Source organism: Carassius carassius, chromosome 36, assembly GCF_963082965.1.
Source record: "Carassius carassius chromosome 36, fCarCar2.1, whole genome shotgun sequence".
Taxonomy (NCBI): domain Eukaryota; kingdom Metazoa; phylum Chordata; class Actinopteri; order Cypriniformes; family Cyprinidae; genus Carassius; species Carassius carassius.
In genome coordinates, this window is record NC_081790.1 from 370045 (window position 1) to 395000 (window position 24956).

Here is a 24956-nt window from a genome sequence, read left to right on the forward strand (position 1 = left end):
ATACATTCTCCAAACTCTTAATCTCTAGTTTATGCAAAATATAACTTCCTCATTACAATTTAAGGCATTTTTAACAAAACTGAGCCTTGAAAAAAAGTGTGTTTGTAGTGGAAGCCCTATTCAACTTCTTATATATCTTTATTTCTAAGAGTGTAGGACCGTGGGATATAGGAACATCATCTCACCTCACAAAGATGAATATATATGCTGTTATTTAACACATAAAGGCCACATATGAGACTCCTGAGCGCTGTAAACAGGAGACACTGAGTCTCAACTCGTATGAAACTGTTGTTTTGGGGTTTATCACACATTTCTGGCCAGAACTGAGCATTAACAGTTATGTGTGCTGCTGTGTGACATGGTTCAGCATGCCCTGCAGTGATTTCATCTCAGTGTTAGACTGACATCTGCTGCTGGTGAAGATGCTGCACTGACTCAGAAGCGCCGCCAGGGGCGCCAGTGCGCACAGAACTACCGCGCATGCGCACTGCCCATTCATCAAAAGAAACACATTTATAACACTATATAATGTCATTAATGTATATTGCTTAAAAAAAAATGTTCATAACTGTTTTCGTATTTTCAGGAAAGGGTTGAAGCTTTCATCACTTACAAAAATGCATTTGGATCTATTTTAAAACTTTGTCTACGACCTGTAAATAAATAAATAATAATTAATAAATAATTATAATTAATAAATAAGCCTGAATAAATAAACAAATAATTAATAAACCAAACAAAGATAAGTAGAAATGAATTTTTTTTTTGTATTAATCATTGTTTAAATTAATTGAACAACTATTTATATATAAATTATAATGTGTGCATTATTATAGTTTGCACACACAAGCCCACAGTATATTACAGTTTTTCTCGATTGGTTTGGCTCATTTCTTGAAACCGAGATGACATTCTCAAAACCATAAGGTCATTTGGCCAAACAGTCTTACAGTTCTGCTCAACATTATAGCTCACTAGCAACATCAAATATCTTTCCCCAAACTCTTCTTCCATGCTTCAAAAGCAGATTCCTTTCCCATATAAAAGGTCAGTACAGTCGAAATAGCACAGATCCTTCTCAATTGCCTTGGCACATGTGCATTCATTTAGTGCTTTTGTCAAAATAACCTGGATGGTTTAGCACAACACCATGGATCCCCTGCAAAAGCTCATATCTCTCCCAAAACAGTTTATCCATGTGTCAAAACTAAATATCCTTCTCATATAAATAGTCAATGCCCCCAAAATGCATTATACCTTTGGCATTGTTTAAGCACTGCAAGTCAAAATGCTTAGACGTTTTGTCACTGAGGCACAGGTCTAGCAACAGAATACCACTATGAATAAAACTAAAAGATTTTACAGTAAAATCAGCCTCCAATAAACCACTCATACTCAAGGAAACTGTAAACATTTTTATTCGTACAAAGAAATGTTAACATTAGAGAACATACTGTGAAAAGAAAACATATACAGGATTCTGTAAATGTGAACAGTTATAAACACAAACAAAAAACAACTCTAGCCTACCATACTGTAAATAAAGTTTCAGAACTATAGTACAGTAATATTTTCAGTGGTCGCCATTGTCACCCTCTCTTTCCTGGCCACCATCCTCATCCTCCTGGCCATCGACGCGCTGCTCTCTGTTAGGCCATAAAATGTTTGATTGGTCATCTGAGATGTGGGAAACTGCTCCTTCCTTAGTTCTAATTTCACCTGATTGATTGTCAAGTACTGTCATAAATTTATCAAATGTTCCAAGAAATCCTTTCATGGTATTATATCTTTGACTAATTTTGACAGTTGAACAGACAATTGTGCATATGATGACTTACACAATGAAACCATGCTGATATGTTTTGGAGAGAGTAACCATTTCACTGAAAAATCAACTAATCAGTTTAGATCAGCAAGATCTATTTATTTGGAAAATGTGCTAAATGTGGGCTCATTGTGCTAACTGTAGCTACTTGTACATAATCATTTGAAAAAAAGCACAGAGTCACTTGAGACATGTACTAAAGCATTTGCAATTTGATAAAACCAATGAAAAATGACATTCTGTTGTGAACAATTGCAAGGTGGTTTGGAGATTTGTCCATGTTATTTTGAGAATGTCATCTCGGTTTCAAGAAATGAGCCAAACCAATCGAGAAAAACTGTAATAATTAGTTAAAGATGATTTCAAATAAATACACAATATGAAAATTCTAAAAAAAAAAAGATAATAAATTATTGTTTGTACAAGCTGACAGTAAGCAGGCCTTCAAGAGTAATAATTCATGTTGTCATGCACATCATGTGATGATAAAACACCAGAATACTGCACTGAATGAGTGAGTGAGTGAGTGAGTGAGTGAGTGAGTGAATGAGTGAGTGAGTGAGTGAGTGAGTGAGTGAGTGTGTGAGTGAATGAGTGAGTGAGTGAGTGAGTGAGTGAGTGAGTGAGTGAGTGAGTGAGTGAATGAGTGAGTGAGTGAGTGAGTGAGTGAGTGAGTGAGTGAGTGAGTGAGTGAGTGAGTGAGTGTGTGAGTGAATGAGTGAGTGAGTGAGTGAGTGAGTGAGTGAGTGAGTGAGTGAGTGAGTGAGTGAGTGAGTGAGTGAGTGAGTGAGTGAGTGAGTGAGTGAGTGAGTGAGTGAATGAGTGAGTGAGTGAGTGAGTGAGTGAGTGAGTGAGTGAGTGAGTGAGTGAGTGAGTGAATGAGTGAGTGAGTGAGTGAGTGAGTGAGTGAGTGAGTGAGTGAGTGAGTGAGTGAGTGTGTGAGTGAATGAGTGAGTGAGTGAGTGAGTGAGTGAGTGAGTGAGTGAGTGAGTGAGTGAGTGAGTGAATAAATACTTTGAGTGTTTTGGCCCTAAAATAAATGAATCATATTTTGTCTGCAGAGTGATGATGATGATGATGATGGCATGCTGTATGTGATGAATGTGAGCTACGTGACTTTAAGGAGAACATAAATGAAGGCCAATTACATCTCTTGACCTTTGAACCCTGATCAGCAGATCTGCAGTTAAGCCAATGAAACATGATTTAAGTGACACTGGATATGAATATTAATCAGAATCTTTTTTTTTTTTTTTTTGCCAAGTACTGATCCATACAGTCTTTGATACGATATGTTAATTAGTGTTTAACAAGACAACAGAAAATCAAGAACGGAACAATGAGGTAAAGCATTAGAGAGAAAGGCAAGGAAAAGATATTCAATAACAGCAAGAGAAAAACAAAAAAACAAACATTACCTCTATATTTGTTCAAAATATGTAAAGTGTAGCAGTAACAGATGAGAACATGAGGATTAAATATTATGATGGATTCATATGGTGCTCCACTGTATTTCTGTCTTACATTTACACAATATAATAACACATTAAGTATTTGACATCATTAAACTGAAGAAATATTAAGGTCACACTTTATTTTAAGGAGTCTTTGTTACAGTGTAATTATACATTTAATTACTGAGTACTTGTACTTACTATAGGGTTAGGGTTACTTGCATGTAATTATGCATACTTTAATATGCTATTATAAAAGTACACCTTAAAATAACGTTGTTAATACAATATAATAACTTAATAAAATATACATACAATTTAATACTTATAGATAGTATTTTGCACTTGTATTTAAAGATGAATCTTCTCTAAACTTTCTCTGTCAATAGCATGACCTTCATTGTCTCAGATGTGCGTAAATAAGGTGCCAAAACATCATAACACCTTCACTTCTCAGCTGAGTCTCAGAGCAGAACTCGAGTCGCTTCCTCTCAGTAATTTTCCACTCGATGAACAAACGCGAACAATCACGCGTACTATAGCGAAGGATCAGCTCATGAATATTAATGACGCAAGTGCGCTTTCGTTCATTCGAGCGAACCGATTCGCTAAAACAGTTACCTTTTGAATATTAATCAATCACGTGACCGAATCACGCGCCTTCGCCGTAGTAGCGCGGACGGTGTTTAGTCGCGTCTCCGCCTCCGCGCTGCTCACTTTCTGCCGACTGCAGTCGAGCACACACAGCCACCGTGAACTCTTCCGAGGCCGGATGGTAAAATCCAACCTCCAGCGGATCCTAAACAGTCATTGCTTTGCCCGCGAGAAAGAAGGAAATAAACCGTGTGAGACTAGCATCATCATGGAGGCACTCAGTAACAGTATTAACGACATGATGGGGAGGTGAGAGTCCTTTAACAACAAATATAACCGTTAGCATAAGCAGAACACTCTTCATATAACTGTTTAAAGTCATAATAGTGCGGGAGGCTGGGTTTAATTAACGAGCGGGGAGTTTTAATCGCGAGTTATTTTCTCCCAGGGCCTGATAGGCTAATGCTAATATTAGCAGCCTTTTTTTTCATCACGTTCAACATTTGCGACAGCAGTTTCTGTCAGCTAACACGCAGCACATTATATTTTTAGGGGGTTAAAGGTGTTGGAAACCCTGATTTGTTATCCGTGTGATCTTCAGGTGTTACACGTTAATCCATCTGAGTGAAATCATGTGCTAGCATCTGTGGCCTAAACAGATGTGGCCCTTTAAATTCACATCTACACACCTGATTATTCTCTGATTTTACACCCAGCGATATACGACTATTTTTTTTCGATTTTCACGGAATCATTAACGCTCTTATTGTGTTGATTTCGTGCTAAAGTCGCGTTGTTGTGCGCTGTGACGTCGAAGCCTCGTTTTCACGCGCACTTAACACAAGCCGTCATGACGTCACCCGCCTCGGGCTTTTGATCGCGCCGCGTGTTTTTAGTTTTTAAATATTAGTGTTGGTTATTTGATATTGCTTTTTATTTATTTTACAGTATTGTGTGTACAATTACAATATTACATTATGTCCATGACGGCGTTGAATTTGTTGTAAAAAAGAATATCGGGACAAAGCATGAAAAATGACAAAATTTGCCAATAATAATTATATGTCCCACTTAATCTATTCTTTTAAATTAGTATTTAGAAATTAATAAACGTAACACAACAACAACAAAACGCCTCTAATTTTGTCAAGCCACATGCCATTTGTAAAATATTTAGTTCCTGTCACCAGGGTTATTATCAGTAAATGAAACTAAAACCAAAAACTAGATTCAATGAAACATTTTTCAACTTGATTTACTAAAAATATAAATCTCAAATAAAGTTAATGGACTTTATACACACAAAAAGGAGAAGACATAAAATTACTTTTAAAATAAAGTGTAAAATATAAATAAAAACTATTTTAGTGATATGTACGTTTGGAGTTGTATTGTTTTTAATCAAATCTTTTTTCTTATTGCATTTTGATAATGTATATTTGTATTACTGATTTACATTTTTGTGTACTCTCTACTAGTACTGCATGTTATTTGATTATTTTCATCTGTTTTCTTTATGCAGTTATTTGTTTTATTTGAAGAAAACAATACCCATACAAAGTAACAGGCTCTTTGCAAACCGCACAAAGTCTTAAAGCCCTGAGATATAGCTGTTTTTGGATGGCTGATGTGTGTGTAAGTGCTCTGGTGGTGGGTCAGTGCGTCACGGCTGACTGACTTCCTCTAGTGCGCATCAGGTGTGTGTGTGTGTGTGTGTGTGTGTGTGTGTCTGATGTGTGTTTCTGTCTCTCTCTCTCAGTCTGTCGCTGTGCTGTAGTAGTTCCACTGGTCCGGGGCCTCTGTGGTGTTCCTGATGTCCCTCACCCACCTCTGAAGATCCCAGGTGGGCGAGGGAATGGAGCACGGGATCACGCATCCACCACAGCACCACCACAGCAGCAGCAGCTGTACTCCGTGAGTATCTACACACTATAAAACTAAGCACTGCATACTACACAATGCAGATTCCAATATCGTAATGTAATATTAATATCATGCATCACTACTCCACACTACACCGTCGTGGTCCAGCGGCTGACGGTGAGAAACGCGCTGTCAGATGATCTTCTGAGAATGTAAATGTCCTCTGAAGGGTTCGGCGTTCTCAGAAACACTCAGATCTCTGTAAACATCAGTGTGTTTTGTTTTAAAAATCAGACCTTCAGCACACTGTCAGCAGGTCGGCGTGTTTTGGTGCGTCAGACGTGTCATATCCTGTCATGAGACACACACACACACACACACACACGTCTAACACTGCATGTTCAGCAGGTTCACACGGTTTCTCTGACCTTTTTACTTGCATCACACACTGTTCATTTGGCTGGAGTGATTTAATGTCCGTATATATATTTTTTTAAAAGTCAAATACATTATTTTGGAAGCACTTAGAAACCAGTTTTGAACAGAAAACGGCTGCGTAATAGGAACTTATTATACAATAAATACATGTAAAAGTATTTTGTTTCTAGGAAGTTGTATTTATAGTGCTGTCAAACGATTAGTCGCATCCAAAATAAGTTTTTGTTTACATAATGTGTGTATACCGTGTATTTATGATGTGTGTGTATATATTTAAGAGAAATATTGATTCTGATTGGCTCCTCAGGACAGGAAGTTGACTGTGACCGAAGAGCCCGCTGGGGCCGGTCGCCCCCGGATACTGCACTTCCAGAGCCGGCCCACCGTTTCCCGGGTGATCCAATGGGAGGCGGTGCTTCGAGGCCCCGCCCTGTTTGTGGAGCTTCCCTGCGAACCGTTTCCAGAGGGCAGCAAAGAGAGGTGCGCGCCTAGCAACTGCACACGACACCATAGCAACACCTTGACAACCACCCACAACATCGCGGGCCACAGGGGGGCGCTGGGCGTCCATGGAAACGTTTGGGGGGGGGGTAAATGTAAAATGAAAGGATTAATTAAAAGATTAATATGATAAAATATATAGGAAAGTTAAATACATATGATAAAAATAAAGTATTACTTGGTTAAAAAAAGAGAGATTTTATACAATAATACAAATTAGACTGAATTAATAAACAATTTTTTATTAAAATGTAAATATAAGATTTAAATACAAATACAGTATCAATAAAAACATGAGAATTTAAATGTATAATAGTAGAGATCTCATACAAATGACTTTCAAATAAATAAGAAATAGATTAAACCAAGTCCAATAAAATAAAAGAGACAAAAAAATATATTGGAAAGAAACTGAAATAAAATATGGATTAAAACATTGCAAAAATGTCAATAAAATGAGATTATAATAACTTTACAAAATGGGATTGAAATTAATAAAAATGTTGGCAATAAATAAATTTGTGTGTGTATATATATATATATATATATATATATATATATGCATATGCAAATTAGACTAATTGTGTTGTTTAGATGATGTCCCTGTGATTGAATGGTTCTGGATGTTAGAGGACACTGAGAGCGTCTCAGATCTGTGTTAATGAGGAAGTGTGTGTGTGTGTGTGTGTGTGTGTGTGTTTCAGCTTCGTCTCTCTGCTGGAGTTTGCTGAAGAACATCTGAAGGTCATCAGTGTGTTCGTCTGCTTCTATAAGAACAGAGACGACCGAGGTACGTCAGACTCTGCTCAGACCTCGTGTGTGTGTGTGCTGCACTGACCTGTGTGTTCCTCTCTTGTAGTGAAACTGATGCGTACGTTCAGCTTCCTGGGCTTTGAGATGGTGAAACCGGGCCACGCTCTGGTCCCCGCTCGACCTGACGTTCTCTTCATGGCCTACAACTTTGACAGGGATTCCTCGGATGAAGACTAGCCTCCTCTCATTCCTCTGAGACGCTCTCCGTCTGCAGCGTGTGGACCGCTCGGATCGTCTACAGCTTCAGACGGAGCTCAGCGTCCAGACCGTGCTGTTCTCCGCTTGCTTTCAACGCCCTTGGTTTGATTTTCTGGAGTCTACAAAAGCTCATTTCTGTGTTTTTGGATGTTCTGCTCTTCAAGGTTAATAATAAGTGTACTCTGTTTTGGCGCACAAGTTGTGATTAATTAGTGTAATCAACTGTGCTATTTTAACTGTGAATATTACCTCAAATGTGTTTTTAACACACTATATAACTGTATTTAATCACTATTTATAGTGCACTAGTGAATGAAAGATGGGTGACTAAATGCACTTCTAATTCAGAGAGTTTGTTAAAAGCACATTTTAGTTCTTATTCCTGACATCCCTAAACAGCACAGTTGAGTACACACACACTGCAAAAAATGATTTTCTTTCTTAGTATTCTTTTTGTTTTGTTTTTTTAGTATAAATATCTATAAGTTCTTGAATCCGGATGCATTTACTTGGAGTAAAATGACTGTTTTCTGAAAATATTATCCAAATTAGGTTAGTTTCTGCCTAAAACGAGCAAAAGTATCCACCGATGGAGTAAGAAAAATCCTCTTAAATCAAAGGCCAAACCCGGTGATTTTTCTTACCCCATTGGTAAGGTTTTTCTCTTCTGTTTGACGTTTATGGTCAGTTTTTACCTCGGAGTGTGTTGTTTGTTACACATGTTCTGGAGTGATGAATCGGGAGCATGTGATTGATTGATTTTCTCTCTGAATGTGGTACAAACCCTGAAGTCGAGGCGTCCGAAGCGCTCTTCTCCAGCGGTCCTGTCCTGATTGTGTACATCAGAAGTGTTTAGTCTTTCACTCTTATACTCGCGTTCCTCTCCATACTTTATTTTATTTTCCACATAGTTTTGAGCCTTTTTCTTCTCTGTAGTGGTACATTATACAGCTTCTGTGATAATAAAACCATTATTTAAAGACGGACATGAGTTGTGTACTTTTTATAATTTCTTTTAAATGTTTCATTTTCTATAATGTACAAAAAATGTCTCATTTGCATATGTAAGCTCTTGATTTCAGTTGAGTTTGACTTTTATTATTTCTTTTTAATGTCTTGTTATGTAGCACTTACAGTGTTAACAGGAAAACGGTTTCTCAATAATGCAAGATATTTCTTAATTTAATCTAAATTGAATTATTGTAATTTATTTACTACTTAATGTGTTTATTCATTTGTTGTTACAGATGCCAGGTAAATGCACAAGGTTTATTTTGAAATATTAAAGGGTCATGATGAGAAATTAAATTTGTCTTGATCTTTTGGCTTATAAGAGGGGTTTGTACCATTAAAACATCCTGCGGAGAATTCATTTAAGCTACAAAAACGGCTTGTTTGGAGCCGAGGGGCAAGGTGACGTCATCCGAGCATAAACACGCCTCCGGTGCTATACGTCGACCTATGCCCCGCCCACCGGCATCGTATTTTGCTTTTTTTTGTGCTAAAAAACGTTATTAGCATTAGTATTCTCAAGGAACACAAACACACACTCTTCAGACTGACATCTCCAGCAGAGGGCAGCAGAGTATAGTCTCAAAAGACAATTTCCTCCATTCAGTTATGATGATAAACACCAAAATAAAACCCTTTCTGATTCTGAGATCAATGCAGGTTATTAATGTTGCTTTTTATACACTGAATTATCACCTTTCAGCAATTCAGTGATAAATTAATGAAACGACATGAACATTATGGAAAACAATCAATTACAAATTAATACGATAATAGATAATTGTTCATTATTATTATTATAAATGTATTATATGGTTTATAATTAATCTATTTAATTATTAAGTAATATATTATTATTTTTATATATTTAAATAATTAATAAATAAATAATTGTAATAATGATGACATCGAGAAGAACTGCTGTTTAATATAGTTTAAGGGTTAAAAAAGTTAAGCATTTATAGATAAACCGAAAGATTAATTATCAAGTCCATGTAATACAATCTAATTATAATATAATTACTGAGGCTGTTGCTTGTATCGCAAATAACAAATATGCTAAATATGCTAATAAAATATGCTTCAGAAGATTGTAAAGTAAATGTCTCTGTAAAAGCACCATGTATTTATATTTCATGAGATTTTCCATGTTTTAATTCTAGGTATGTATTTATTTTAATCTATGTGATACATTATTTTATTCTTATTTCTATTTACTATGTGAATCTGTTTTTTATTGTACTTAATCATTTTATTTTTAAATGTATTTACTTAATCAGTTATATTAATCTTATTTGTATATTTGTACTTTTGTTTTTTTTTACACAGTTTTTCCTCTAAACTTCTCTTTAGAATGTTTTTAAAGCGTCTCTGTCTCTTTAAAAGCACTGTTTTCCCCGCGTATTTAACGTACATTTCGCGAGATTTTCCCTCTCCTCGCGAGACTTCGCATGACCCCCGTTTACAAGACGCGCGTTTCCCCCGCATAGGAGCGCGCTCGCTCGCGCCCCCGACGCCCCCCAAACACGCGCGCTTCCCGCGTCGCTCGCTCGCTCGTGTTTGACGCTCATCGGTCGATAGGCGCGGAGCGACGATGTGGATCCAGATCCGCACGATCGACGGCAAAGAGACGCGGACGGTGGAGGATCTGTCGCGCCTCACGAAGATCGAGTCGCTGCGCGTCAAGATCCGCGACATCTTCAACGTGAAGCCGGAGCAGCAGAGGCTCTTCTACCGCGGGAAGCAGGTGAGATCCGCTTCCGATCCGCTTCTTGCTCTCGCAGCTGATCCGGATTCATCCAGAAAACTTCCTGCTCGGAGCCGCGCGCGATTCACTGGTGCGCGTCCATGACGCTCGTTCCAGCGCGCGAAGCGCTAACTGACAGTTGGATGTCACGCGCGTTCACGAGTGTTTGTCACACACATGTTCAGATTTAAACACGACCCTGGAGCACAAAACCAGTCAAATTTATGCATCATCTGAAGCTGAATAAATCATTTCTCCAGTGATGTCTGGTTTGTTCGGAGGACAATATTTGAAAATCTGGAATCTGATGGTGTCTCAATTTTGAGAAAATCATCTTTAAAGTTGTTGAAATGAAGTTCTTAGCAATGCATATTACTAACCAAAAACCAAGTTTTGATATATTTACGGAAGGAAATTTACTAAATATCTTCATGAACATGATCTTTAATTAATATCCTAATGATTTTTGTCATAAAAGAGAAATGTATAATTGTGACTCACACAATCTATTGTTGTGTATTTCTCCAAATATACATCTGTGCTCCTGATGACTGCTTCTGTGCTGCAGGGACACGTGTGTGTGTCTTAACTAGTCTAACTAGCATAACTAGTATAATTATTTATGGACCCAGATATGACTCAGCAGCGATACAGCTTTATAATCTCTTCTATAAAAACCCAGTACTGTGGAAAATTCATATTAGAAATATGCATAAAAATATTATAAAAAAATAATTACATTAATACTTTGGGACTATTAAAATTTTGATGTGGATCCAGATCCGCACGATCGACAGCGGAGGATCTGTCGCGCCTTACCAAGATATTATTTTTATTTTCTGTTCCTTTACATTTATATTTTTACACTGTTTTACTCTTAATGTGTCCACGGACCGTAACAGATATCATTATACACTACTGTTAATTAATCTTTTGGCAGCTGCTGTTTGATTACTGTACTGATAATATTTAAAATTAATACAGAAAAATTACAATGGAAAGAATTGAATTTGAAAGAAAAAACGTGCGTGTGTGTCTGTGTGTCTCTGTGTGTCTCTGTGTCTGTGTGTCTCTGTGTGTGTGTGTGTGTCTGTGTGTCTCTGTGCATGTGTGTCTGTGTGTGTCTGTGTGTCTCTGTGTGTGTGTGTGTCTGTGTGTGTCTGTGTGTCTCTGTGTGTGTCTGTGTGTCTCTGTGTATGTGTGTCTGTGTGTGTCTGTGTGTGTCTGTGTGTGTGTGTGTGTGTGTGTCTGTGTGTGTGTCTCTGTGTGTGTGTGTGTGTGTGTCTGTGAGTGTCTGTGAGTGTGTGTGTGTCTGTGTGTGTCTGTGTGTGTCTGTGTGTCTCTGTGTGTGTGTCTGTGAGTGTGTGTGTGTGTCTGTGTGTCTCTGTGTGTGTCTGTGTGAGTATGTGTGTGTGTGTGTGTGTGTCTCTGTGTGTCTGTGTGTGTCTGTGTGAGTGTGTGTGTGTGTGTGTGTGTCTGTGTGTGTCTCTGTGTGTCTCTGTGTATGTGTGTGTCTGTGTGAGTATGTGTCTGTGGAACGCTGCGGTCAGAATGAACTCTGAGCTCCATTGGGTTCCACCAAGAACCACAAGCCAGACCATGATGTATAATCTCAACACACACACACACACACACTCACACACACAGATTCTAATGCTGCGTTTCCACCGAAATTACAAGGAACATTTTTCCCCCAGACCTGGTACTTCCTGTGTTTCGACCGCAGTGTAAAGTACCGGGAAGATTAGGCAAATAGACTGGTGACGTAGGTCTGTGCGCGTTTCTCAAGACAAAGTACGCTGATTTTGGACGTGCATCCTCGGTAGTTCAGACTTTGCTCATTCGTCTCAGGAGTGTGATGTCCACGACGAGCAAGTCCGGTAAATCTGTAAACAGCAGCGTACTTGATAACTTCAGTCAGCTGACCATGGCTACTGCTATTTTCCTCTCTGTACATTTACAATAAAACGACATAGCATATCAAATACCACTTTCTCCTTTCGTTTTCATTTAAGCATAAGAACAGCTGCAGAAATGCACTTAGTTCAGGGATATGTGAATATATACAGCCATTACAGTGAAACGAAATATTATATAGATTCGCCTTTTTTTATTTTCATTTTAACATACAGATAAATTGAATACAGACCAAAGCAAACCTGATAGATTTACCCTGCAGCTGAATGATATGTTATGTTTAACCACTAAAGAGAAATCAGAGCCAGCGGCACACATCAGAAGGTCTAGCCGAGGTGAGGCTGTTCTCGGCGGATACATGAGGACTGATCTCCCGCTGATCACGTGGAGCTCACCGTCTCTGAGATCGCCGAAACACATCTTTAAATAGGTGCTGTCTTTATAAATAAACCACAGATTTGAGTTTTAAACAACTACATTCTCGCCTGAAATACTTTTAAAATTACATTTCATGACACAATAACAATAATATTTTGAACATGATCCGAATAAATGGTGGTTGAACTCAACCAATCAAGATGTTTAGCGGCCAAGCCCCGCCCCCGAAAGTTCCGGAACTTTGTAAAAGTACCACCTCGCCAGCAGGGACTTTCTGAGGGGCATTTATTTACCCGGAACTTTATTTAGTTCCTGGTTCCTGCGGTGGAAACACACCGAGTACCAGCCCAAAGTCCCTAGTTCCTGGGTAAAGTTCCTGCGGTGGAAACGGGGCATAACACACACACTCATACACACACACACTCACACACACACAGAGACTAACACACACACTCATACACACACTCACACACTCACACTCACACACAGACACTCACACACAGACACACACTCACACTCACACACAGACACACACACACACTCACACACACAGACACACACACACACACACACACACGCACAGAGACTAATACACACACTCACACTCACACACAGACACTCACACACAGACACACACACACACTCACACACACACACACACACACACACACACACACAGAGACTAACACACACACACACACACAGAGACTAACACACTCATACACACACTCACACTCACACACAGACACACACAAACACACTCATACACACACACACTCTCACACACACACACACACACACAGAGACTAACACACACAATAATTGTGATTTTTCATTTTAATAGTTGCTATACTATGATACATATAAATATAACATTTTGTTAATATTTTTCAATTTTATTATAAGCTGAACTTGATTTAGCAATTTAGCCGTATTTAAATATGTATATATAGTTTTTGTTCTTTTTTTTGTTATAGTAAAAGCACATTGAAATCAATGTGATTTTCACACAAAACGAATATATCATAAATATTGTAGAGATGGCTCAGGAATGATCTGGCGTCCTGAGAGGAAGCTGTTTAACTCTTTCACTGCTGCAGAGTGACCCTGCGCCACTGTGTTGAGCGCGTCTGTCGTCTAACTGTGTGTGTGTGTGTGTGTGTGTGTAAGGGTTTATTAGCAGACGCTGCAGGGGATTTCCATCTTCACACACACACACTCGAGTGTATCCCTGTGTGTGTTTGGGAATGACGCAGTATACGTCTGTTTGTCTGTGTCTCGCTCTTATTCTTTGGTTTTACAAAAACATGAAATGCTTTCACTAGTAATTATTATATAATTTCAGATTTCTTGATTTCAATCTTGAATTATTTAATGTTTCTTAATTTTTACTGCTAGAAAATTAAGAAAACCTACCGTGTTTTTTTAAAGGATTTTTATGTCTTTATAAAATTATATACTATAATATTTGAGTAAAAATGTTAATTAAATTAAATTTGTTTTCATCTTCATTTTAAAGTTTTAGTAATTTTGTATTATTAAACATACAGATATAGTTTTTATTAGGTTTGTAGTTTTATTTATATTAGTACTTTAACTTAAACTAAATTAAAAGTTATAATAAATAAGTTTTAGTAGTTTTTGTTGTGTGTTTTTGGCATTTTTATCTTTTATTTCATTTTTTTCTAAATATGTTTAATAGTTTTTTTTGATAAATGAGTCAGATTTCTTTCATGTTAATTTGTTATATTAATTAAATTTCATTGCTAGAAAATCCTACGAAGAAAATCCTAAAGAAATCCTACAAACAATGTTATTTCATTCCATGTCATTAATATACTATAAAAAATATAATTGAAAATGTAAAAAAATTATATTTTAGTTATATTTTGTAAGTTGTCTTGCTGCTGAAGTTTAAACTAGTGATGTCAAACGATTAATCGTGATTAAACACATCCAATATAAAAGTTTTTGTTTGTATAATATGTAAACAATTTTTTTTTATTTTGGATGCAATTAATCGTTTGACAGAGCTAATATATATTTATAAAGCAGAGAGTTCCGCTCCTTGATTCTGATTGGCTGAGCCACGTTCCAAGCTATTGTAAATTAAGCTACAAAGTAACAGACATCTCTGTTTACTTCTGTGTGTTGCTCGGCAACCACTTTGTAGCAGCCACAACTGTTTCTGAAGAACTACATTGTTTGGTGGATGAATACTGTTTTTATTACTATCATTACACTTTATCTGCTCTGCTTTATTTTGTGAAACTGTACTGTGTATATGGAATAACTGTTTTGCGTTGTGCTTAACAACGCCCCTCAGCTGTTGTAAAATCACTGTAAACCACGTCTATATATAAATGACGATTAAAATAATCGTTCAATAATCATAATCAAGGTTTTGATTTTAGGTCATATCGTCCAGTCCTAGTGTGAATGCAACAACAGTGTATAGTGTGTGTGTGTGTTTAGTGTGTGTGTGTGTGTGTGTGTGTGTGCGTGTTTAGTGTGTGTGTGTGCGTGTTTAGTGTGTGTGTGTGCGTGTTCAGTGTGTGTGTGTGTAGAGTGTGTGTGTGTGTTTAGTGTGTGTGTGTGTGTGTGTGTGTGTGTGTGCGTGTTTAGTGTGTGTGTGTGTGTTTAGTGTGTGTGTGTGCGTGTTCAGTGTGTGTGCGTGTTTAGTGTGTGTGTGTGTGTGTGTGCGTGTTTAGTGTGTGTGTTTTAGTGTGTGTGTTTAGTGTGTGTGTTTTAGTGTGTGTGTTTTACTCTGTGTGTTTAGTGTGTGTGTTTTACTCTGTGTGTTTAGTGTGTGTGTTTAGTGTGTGTGTTTAGTGTGTGTGTTTAGTGTGTGTGTTTTAGTGTGTGTGTTTAGTGTGTGTGTGTGTGTGTGTGTGTGTGTTTTAGTGTGTGTGTGTGTGTTTAGTGTGTGTGTGTGTTTTAGTGTGTGTGTGTGTGTTTAGTGTGTGTGTGTGTGTGTTTAGTGTGTGTTTTAGTGTGTGTGTGTTTTAGTGTGTGTGTGTTTTAGTGTGTGTGTGTGTTTTAGTGTGTGTGTGTTTTAGTGTGTGTGTTTAGTGTGTGTGTTTTAGTGTGTGTGTTTAGTGTGTGTGTTTTAGTGTGTGTGTTTAGTGTGTGTGTTTTAGTGTGTGTGTTTAGTGTGTGTGTTTGTGTGTTTGTGTTTAGTGTGTGTGTTTTAGTGTGTGTGTGTTTAGTGTTTGTGTTTAGTGTTTGTGTTTAGTGTTTGTGTTTAGTGTGTGTGTTTAGTGTTTGTGTTTAGTGTGTGTGTTTAGTGTGTGTGTGTGTTTTAGTGTGTGTGTTTAGTGTTTGTGTTTAGTGTGTGTGTTTAGTGTTTGTGTGTGTGTGTGTGCGTGTTTAGTGTGTGTGTTTTAGTGTGTGTGTTTAGTGTGTGTGTTTTAGTGTGTGTGTTTTAGTGTGTGTGTTTTAGTGTGTGTGTTTTACTCTGTGTGTTTAGTGTGTGTGTTTTACTCTGTGTGTTTAGTGTGTGTGTTTAGTGTGTGTGTTTAGTGTGTGTGTTTTAGTGTGTGTGTTTAGTGTGTGTGTGTGTGTGTGTGTGTTTTAGTGTGTGTGTGTGTTTAGTGTGTGTGTGTGTTTTAGTGTGTGTGTATGTGTTTAGTGTGTGTGTGTGTGTGTTTAGTGTGTGTTTTAGTGTGTGTGTGTTTTAGTGTGTGTGTGTGTTTTAGTGTGTGTGTGTTTTAGTGTGTGTGTTTAGTGTGTGTGTTTTAGTGTGTGTGTTTAGTGTGTGTGTTTTAGTGTGTGTGTTTAGTGTGTGTGTTTTAGTGTGTGTGTTTAGTGTGTGTGTTTGTGTGTTTGTGTTTAGTGTGTGTGTTTTAGTGTGTGTGTTTAGTGTTTGTGTTTAGTGTTTGTGTTTAGTGTTTGTGTTTAGTGTTTGTGTTTAGTGTGTGTGTTTAGTGTTTGTGTTTAGTGTGTGTGTTTAGTGTGTGTGTGTGTTTTAGTGTGTGTGTTTAGTGTTTGTGTTTAGTGTGTGTGTTTGTGTGTTTGTGTTTAGTGTGTGTGTTTTAGTGTGTGTGTTTAGTGTTTGTGTTTAGTGTTTGTGTTTGTGTGTTTGTGTTTAGTGTGTGTGTTTAGTGTGTGTGTTTAGTGTTTGTGTTTAGTGTGTGTGTTTAGTGTGTGTGTGTGTTTTAGTGTGTGTGTTTAGTGTTTGTGTTTAGTGTTTGTGTGTTTGTGTTTAGTGTGTGTGTTTAGTGTGTGTGTTTAGTGTTTGTGTTTAGTGTTTGTGTTTAGTGTGTGTGTGTGTTTTAGTGTGTGTGTTTAGTGTTTGTGTTTAGTGTTTGTGTTTGTGTGTTTGTGTTTAGTGTGTGTGTTTAGTGTGTGTGTTTTAGTGTGTGTGTTTTAGTTTGTGTGTTTGTGTTTAGTGTGTGTGTTTTAGTGTTTGTGTTTAGTGTTTGTGTTTAGTGTGTGTGTTTAGTGTGTGTGTGTGTTTTAGTGTGTGTGTTTAGTGTTTGTGTTTGTGTGTTTGTGTTTAGTGTGTGTGTTTAGTGTGTGTGTGTGTTTTAGTGTGTGTGTTTAGTGTGTGTGTGTGTGTGTTTTAGTGTGTGTGTTTTAGTGTGTGTGTTTAGTGTGTGTGTTGAGTGTGTGTGTGTGTGTGTTTAGTGTGTTGAGTGTGTGTGTGTGTGTGTGTGTTTAGTGTGTTGAGTGTGTGTGTGTGTAGTGTGTGTGTGTGTTCAGTGTGTGTGCGTGTTTAGTGTGTGTGTGTGTGTGTGTGCGTGTTTAGTGTGTGTGTTTTAGTGTGTGTGTTTAGTGTGTGTGTTTTAGTGTGTGTGTTTTAGTGTGTGTGTTTTACTCTGTGTGTTTAGTGTGTGTGTTTTACTCTGTGTGTTTAGTGTGTGTGTTTAGTGTGTGTGTTTAGTGTGTGTGTTTTAGTGTGTGTGTTTAGTGTGTGTGTGTGTGTGTGTGTGTTTTAGTGTGTGTGTGTGTTTAGTGTGTGTGTGTGTTTTAGTGTGTGTGTGTGTGTGTTTAGTGTGTGTGTGTGTGTGTTTAGTGTGTGTTTTAGTGTGTGTGTGTTTTAGTGTGTGTGTGTTTTAGTGTGTGTGTGTGTTTTAGTGTGTGTGTGTTTTAGTGTGTGTGTGTGTTTTAGTGTGTGTGTTTAGTGTGTGTGTTTTAGTGTGTGTGTTTAGTGTGTGTGTTTTAGTGTGTGTGTTTTAGTGTGTGTGTTTAGTGTGTGTGTTTGTGTTTAGTGTGTGTGTTTTAGTGTGTGTGTTTAGTGTTTGTGTTTAGTGTTTGTGTTTAGTGTTTGTGTTTAGTGTTTGTGTTTAGTGTGTGTGTTTAGTGTTTGTGTTTAGTGTGTGTGTTTAGTGTGTGTGTGTGTTTTAGTGTGTGTGTTTAGTGTTTGTGTTTAGTGTGTGTGTTTAGTGTGTGTGTTTGTGTGTTTGTGTTTAGTGTGTGTGTTTTAGTGTGTGTGTTTAGTGTTTGTGTTTAGTGTTTGTGTTTGTGTGTTTGTGTTTAGTGTGTGTGTTTAGTGTGTGTGTTTAGTGTGTGTGTTTAGTGTTTGTGTTTAGTGTGTGTGTTTAGTGTGTGTGTGTGTGTTTTAGTGTGTGTGTTTAGTGTTTGTGTGTTTGTGTTTGTGTTTGTGTGTTTGTGTTTAGTGTGTGTGTTTAGTGTGTGTGTTTAGTGTTTGTGTTTAGTGTTTGTGTTTAGTGTGTGTGTGTGTTTTAGTGTGTGTGTTTAGTGTTTGTGTTTAGTGTTTGTGTTTGTGTGTTTGTGTTTAGTGTGTGTGTTTAGTGTGTGTGTTTAGTTTGTGTGTTTGTGTTTAGTGTGTGTGTTTTAGTGTTTGTGTTTAGTGTTTGTGTTTAGTGTGTGTGTTTAGTGTGTGTGTGTGTTTTAGTGTGTGTGTTTAGTGTTTGTGTTTGTGTGTTTGTGTTTAGTGTGTGTGTTTAGTGTGTGTGTGTGTTTTAGTGTGTGTGTTTAGTGTGTGTGTTTAGTGTGTGTGTGTGTGTGTTTTAGTGTGTGTGTTTTAGTGTGTGTGTTTAGTGTGTGTGTTTAGTGTGTTGAGTGTGTGTGTGTGTGTGTTTAGTGTGTTGAGTGTGTGTGTGTGTGTGTGTTTAGTGTGTTGAGTGTGTGTGTGTGTAGTGTGTGTGTGTGTTTAGTGTGTTGAGTGTGTGTGTTTAGTGTGTGTGTGTGTGTTTAGTGTGTGTAGTGTGTGTGTGTGTTTAGTGTGTGTTTAGTGTGTGTGTGTGTTTAGTGTGTGTGTAGTGTGTGTGTGTTTAGTGTGTGTGTAGTGTGTGTGTGTGTGTTTAGTGTGTGTGTAGTGTGTGTGTGTGTGTAGTGTGTGTGTGTGTTTAGTGTGTTGAGTGTGTGTGTTTAGTGTGTGTGTGTGTGTGTGTGTTGAGTGTGTGTGTTTAGTGTGTGTGTGTGTGTGTGTGTTTAGTGTGTGTGTAGTGTGTGTGTGTGTTTAGTGTGTGTAGTGTGTGTGTTTAGTGTGTGTGTGTGTGTGTGTGTAGTGTGTGTGTGTGTTTAGTGTGTGTGTGTGTTTAGTGTGTTGAGTGTGTGTGTTTAGTGTGTGTGTAGTGTGTGTGTGTGTTTAGTGTGTGTGTAGTGTGTGTGTGTGTGTGTTTAGTGTGTGTAGTGTGTGTAACGCGCGGCGGTTCTCTCCGGTGTAATGAGACGAGCCGTTGGATCGGAGCACTTTACTGCAGTATCGTCAGTAAACAGACTTTGATTTGTAAGTTGGTCTGTTTGTGTTCGATCTGAACGCGACCTACTTCTTCTTTCTTCCTTCAATCAATCCTGCGCCGGCGGGAGGAGGGAGGAGGGGGCAGGAGGGGGGGGGCTCTGCACGTATCCCAGAATTCAACACTGGGCTCTGCAGTGGAGTACATTCCCCTGCTCGGCTAGTTTGATTTTCCATCTTTGTTGGAAGAAAAAGCACAGGCTTTGACTCTCACACGTGCACTTTTGCAGCTCAAGAATGCACAAATATCACACACACACACACACACACACACACACGCTGAATCATGGCTGTATTTGAGCTTGTGAAGCGCTCTGGTGATTTACATAACCATCATGCCGTTGTGCTTCGCTCAAAATGGCGCGGCGTTAGCCAAACCAGAGCTGCAAATGGAGGATCTTCAGAGCGCTCACTTCACACACTTTAATGAAAGTTTGGGTCACTTGTGTTTAAACTGTGTGTGTGTGTGTGTGTGTGTGTGTGTGTGAGGAACGGACGGCTGCTGTTGTGTTGAGAGGTGAGCGTTGTCATTTTGCCAGTCTGTGTGTGTGTGTGTGTGTTTGTTGAGCTTAAAGCTTGTGCGTCACTGTTAGAGATGAAGAGGAGCTTTAGCAACACACACACACACACACACATGTGATTCTGTTCTGTTAATGATTATATAAACACTCTTTCTATACAGCTTCACATAAAGCTCATAAATGCAGCGTCTGCTTGGTTAAGCGTGTTTGCTGTTGAATGTAGTTAATGTTGGTTAATTAAACAAACCCTCATAAGACTCGTTTACATCAGCTGTAACGATAACTGTAACATCTATAATAATAACTGTGTCAGCGCTTTAAGGATTAGCACCGTTTTCCTCAATATTTAGCTAGTTTTTCTCCCTCAGATTCCAGATGTTTTCTTGGCGAGTCGAGGCTTTAACGCCGGCGTCAGTCGAGCAGATCGAAAGCGTTCAGCAAGCGTTGGTCTTTGGGTTTTCTCGGACGCTCTTCTCGTTTTCTCTCCATCATGCATAATAAAGCAGGAGTGTTGGAGAGGAAACAGGAGAACAGGAAACACATCTGACACGAGACGAACCGGCCAATCCACCGTACATATCTCACACCCGCACACATCCACACAAATTACAATCGAGCGAGTGTGTGTGTGTTGCCATAGCAACCAACCAGGATCCATTCCACACACACACACTCGCTCGATTGTAATTTGTGTGGATGTGTGCGGGTTCGTCTCGCGCACACACACACACACACGGTCGCACTAGAGCCGTCAGCACTGTTCCAGCATCTCTTTATTTCTTTATTTGTGCTGGTGATTGAGCAGAAGGCGAAGCTGATGGCGTCCGCTGCAGCACAGAATGGTTCAGAGTTCCTCTGTGCCCCGATAACACACACACACACACACTCACACACACTCACACACTGAGCCGATCTGAAATACTGGGGTTCATGTGTGCTTTAGTTTGTGAGTGTGTTTGTGTGTGTGTATAAATACACACATTATAATAATAATAAATCGTATTTTAATGATTTTGCTCATTCAGAGTTGCATTTATTTGATCAAAAATATTGTAAAAATTGTGTAATATTATTCCAGTGTAAAACATCTGTTTTCTGTGTGAATCTGTGTTAAAGTGTAATGTATTTCTGTGATGCTCCGCTGTATTTTCAGCATCATTCCTCCAGTCTTCAGTGTCACATGATCTTCAGAAATCAGAATAATATGATGATTTACTGCTCAAGACACATTTCTGATTAGAATATTAGAGTAAATCAAAATAATTTTAAAGATATTAAATAGATAAATATAATAAAACTGCACACAATAGCTGCACATTTTATATAATGAATTTTTTTTATAATGTACTGCTTATTTACATAACTAATCATTAATATTGGACATGCTTTTTTGTAGATGGAAGATGGTCAGACACTCTTCGATTATAACGTTGGTCTTAACGACATCGTCCAGCTTCTCATTCGCTCGCAGACAGACGCGCCAGACAGCCCCTCCCTCAACAACGATGAGGGTGTGGCCTGTATTATAGCCCCACCCACCACAGCATCTGTCCCCGCCTCAGCCACACCCACCACAGCAGTGGTTCCCCCAGCAACCGTCACCAACAGCAATGGAAACGGGTCCAAACCCTGCAGCCCGGCGCCGGAGAGCCAGCCGTCCACATCCAGCCAGACGTTCCTCATCGATCCCGGGATCGGACTCTTCAGAGTAAGAGCAATACTGTCTGCATTCAGACTGACACAGCGACACGCATCATAGTCTGGAAACCACGCCCACTGGGGCAGGAAACAGTCCCACGCTCTCCATTGGCTTTGTATTGCAGTGTGGGCGTGGCCTAAATGCACTCTTGTTTCTATAGTTCCCCAAAAATTTGTATTATTATTCTATGAAATAATTGTAACATCGGTCATGACTGAATCTTTACTTGTTGCTCCTTAGATGGTAGGCAAATTATACAGATTATGTTGAATTATTATTGTTATTATTATTAATCTTATTGTTTTTATATTACTTCTAAATTATTATAATATTAAACAATATTTTAAATAATATTTTAGTTTTAATATTATCGTTTTAAAATAATTTTTAAGTGCTACAAAAAATAGAAATGTTAGAAATTCTACCATTTGGAATTATCATTATTATTATTATTATAAAAAAATATAATTTCAATATAATAATCAAAACTATTATTTTAGTTTTCATATATTATGATTTTTATATTTTTTATTGTTTTTTTATCACATTGGTCTAATTTAACATTAATTAATTGCATTAAAATCTACTAAATTGCTACATGCTATAAAACATTATATGCATTAATACCAACAATAATAAATGTAATCTCTTTTTATCCTTTAATATTTATTATTTACCAAAACCAAAGTGTTAATTCTAATATTTGGAATATTATTATTAATAATAATAATAGTAGCAATAATAACAAAATATTAATTATTAATATTAGTTGTAGTATTTAATAATAATATTTGTTAATATTATTATTAAAAATATATTTTTTTTTATATTCATGATGGTTATTATTATTATTATTTAAATTATGAAATATTTGTTCATGAAGGAAATGATGCATTATTTTTGTTACCAAATTCAAAAAACACATAGCGTGTCATGCGTGCAGTGTAAAATGCATGGCTAAGAGCTTCATTTGAGCAGCTGTAAAGTTGATTTTCTCAGTGTTTCGATGGTTTAGCTCCCTCAGATTGGGTCGTAGCTGTGTCTGGAGTCCCGGTGGTGTGCTCCAGGGTCACAGGGTCTAACACTGTCTGTGTGCTTCAGGTGAATGAGTTGGTGGACTGCAGGGACGTCAGCATCGGCGCATGGTTCGAGGGCGTGATTGAGAAGGTCACTCCTGCCTCTAAAGGTCCGAACAGAGTCGGACGACCCTGCAAACGCACTAACGGCAAGCTGGACTCGGAGCCTTCGTCCTCATCATCCTCATCATCCACAGACACTCACAGCACAGCGCTATACTCGGAGCAACCGTCCACGTCCAGAACCGATCCAGCTCTCGTCTCCTACCACATTAGATATGAAGAGTAAGTGCATCATGGGAAGGAAGGCTCTTTGTTTTTCTGCTTGTCTGGATGTTTTGCACTGGATTGGCTTTTTTGATCTGAGGAGGTGCATGATGGGATGCGTTCTGAACGCGGTGAGTGTATCGAGGCTGCAGTGCATGCTGGGAAACCGATGCTGATTGGGAGTTCCTGCTGATCCGAGAACAGAGTTTGTGCTCAGGTCACATGGTTTGTTTCGATGATTCGAGTCTGGATTCATGTTTTATGTTGTTGTTGTTTTTTATAAATCTGGGTTACGTTTATATATATATATCTATATTAAAATATACTAATATATTATTTATTAATGTATTCTATTAAAATAATGTTTTTATATGTAGATGAGTCAGTAACAAATTCTAAATGTAAATGTACTAATATTATTTAAAATATAAACTATATTAAAATATGTGTATTTTTTGCATATATATATATAAATCTAAATAAACCTCATCATTTAAAAGATAATATAATTTAAATAATATCATTTATATATTTAAATGCTAAAGGCCAGTCATATATATATATATATATATATATATATATTGTTGTTCCCCACAAATATTGTTTTTATTAAAAAAAAATATTATTTACATTTATTTATCATAATTAATAATTAAATGAGCATGTTTAAATGATGCCTATTTTTATTTAAATGTTAAAAACCTTCAAACATGTAATCTGACATCTTATTTTTTATTCTCTCCACCAACAGCTTTTGTTTTTTTTAAATCTATATTAATATGTAAATACATTATTTTTCCCTTATTTATTTATTTTTTTTTGCATATGTAAACTGTGTGTCTCCACTCATTTTTTAAAATGATTTATTAATAAATTAATAAATAAATAAAACATTTTCAAATTATATTTGGTGGATGATGAGGAGACCCCCCTCACAATGTGCTTCGAGTGCCTAGAACAGCACTATATAAATGTTACAAACTTGTTTATTATTATTATTATATTAAGTAAAAAAAAAAAAACTAAAAACAAAATGAAACAAGATGAAAACTGTATTTGTTCTTCAGACACTCTTTAAAAGAAAAGAAGTATCATATTTGTGTAAAGTGATCCACGTTTCTTTTTGATCTTTGACAGTGTGTACATTGAACAATTTACTCCTGGAGCCATATTGAAATTCCATTATCTCTGGAACTGAACAACATAGGGCCTTAAAAATGAAGATGCTGAAAGAGAAGTTTGTTAAGAGACAATATCTAAATGGGTGTTAAGATATCTTCAGTACTTCTTGAGTTACAGGCCTGCAAACTTTGGAGAATAGCTTGAAAAGTGCTCTTTCCCCAATTTAGAACGCTCACCACTGACACATAATGTCGCAAAGATTGCTAAAGTCAACAGATTTCACTAATAGAGCTACCAATCTCTGTGTAGAAATAATATTATGATGCTGCCATCTTTCTGAAGTCATTTTAACCTTCTGTAATCTGATCATGCATCCGGTAAAGAATAACTGAGAATTGGAGATGATCAGCACTGATTCTGTGTGTGTGTAACAGTGTGTGTGTGTGTCCATCAGTCGTAGGTTGATATTTCTCTCGTCTGGACTTTGTATCAGTCTTCTGCTGCTCCACATGCTCATGTTCGGAATATCAATATGACTCACTGTCACACACACACACACACACACACATATACACACTCACTCACTCTCTCACACACACACATATCGGTTTTCAACAGATGTGGTGGAGTGTACGGTTTCTCAGAAGCATGTTTCTCCTGCAAATGTGTGTGAGAGCAATCAGACGTCTGCAGATCTGATTCACTGGTTCACTGATTCACTGGGTCACTGATTCACCGAGTCACTGGGTCACTGATTCACTGGGTCACTGGTTCACTGATTCACTGATTCATTTGGTCACTGATTCACCAATTCACTGGGTCA

The 24956-nt window shown here is 37.6% G+C and overlaps 2 protein-coding genes across 2 annotated transcripts in view; both read left to right on the plus strand.

The window, feature by feature from the left end:
• Positions 1 to 3954: 3954 nt before the first annotated feature.
• On the plus strand, positions 3955 to 8672 carry LOC132116853 (ornithine decarboxylase antizyme 2-like). Its single transcript, XM_059525717.1, is given in 6 exon segments — positions 3955 to 4185; positions 5636 to 5687; positions 5689 to 5790; positions 6485 to 6657; positions 7383 to 7468; positions 7538 to 8672. Coding segments are annotated over 6 exon segments (675 nt in total). The 5' UTR covers positions 3955 to 4054; the 3' UTR covers positions 7669 to 8672.
• Positions 8673 to 10104: 1432 nt separating this feature from the next.
• LOC132116854 (E3 ubiquitin-protein ligase UHRF2-like) overlaps positions 10105 to 24956 on the plus strand; it is a 47863-nt gene continuing 33011 nt past the window's right edge. The window contains exons 1-3 of the mRNA XM_059525718.1: positions 10105 to 10447; positions 21366 to 21677; positions 22770 to 23029. Of these exons, the coding sequence (XP_059381701.1) occupies positions 10295 to 10447; positions 21366 to 21677; positions 22770 to 23029 (725 nt within the window). The 5' untranslated portion in view covers positions 10105 to 10294. The remainder of the gene's footprint in view (positions 10448 to 21365; positions 21678 to 22769; positions 23030 to 24956) is intronic.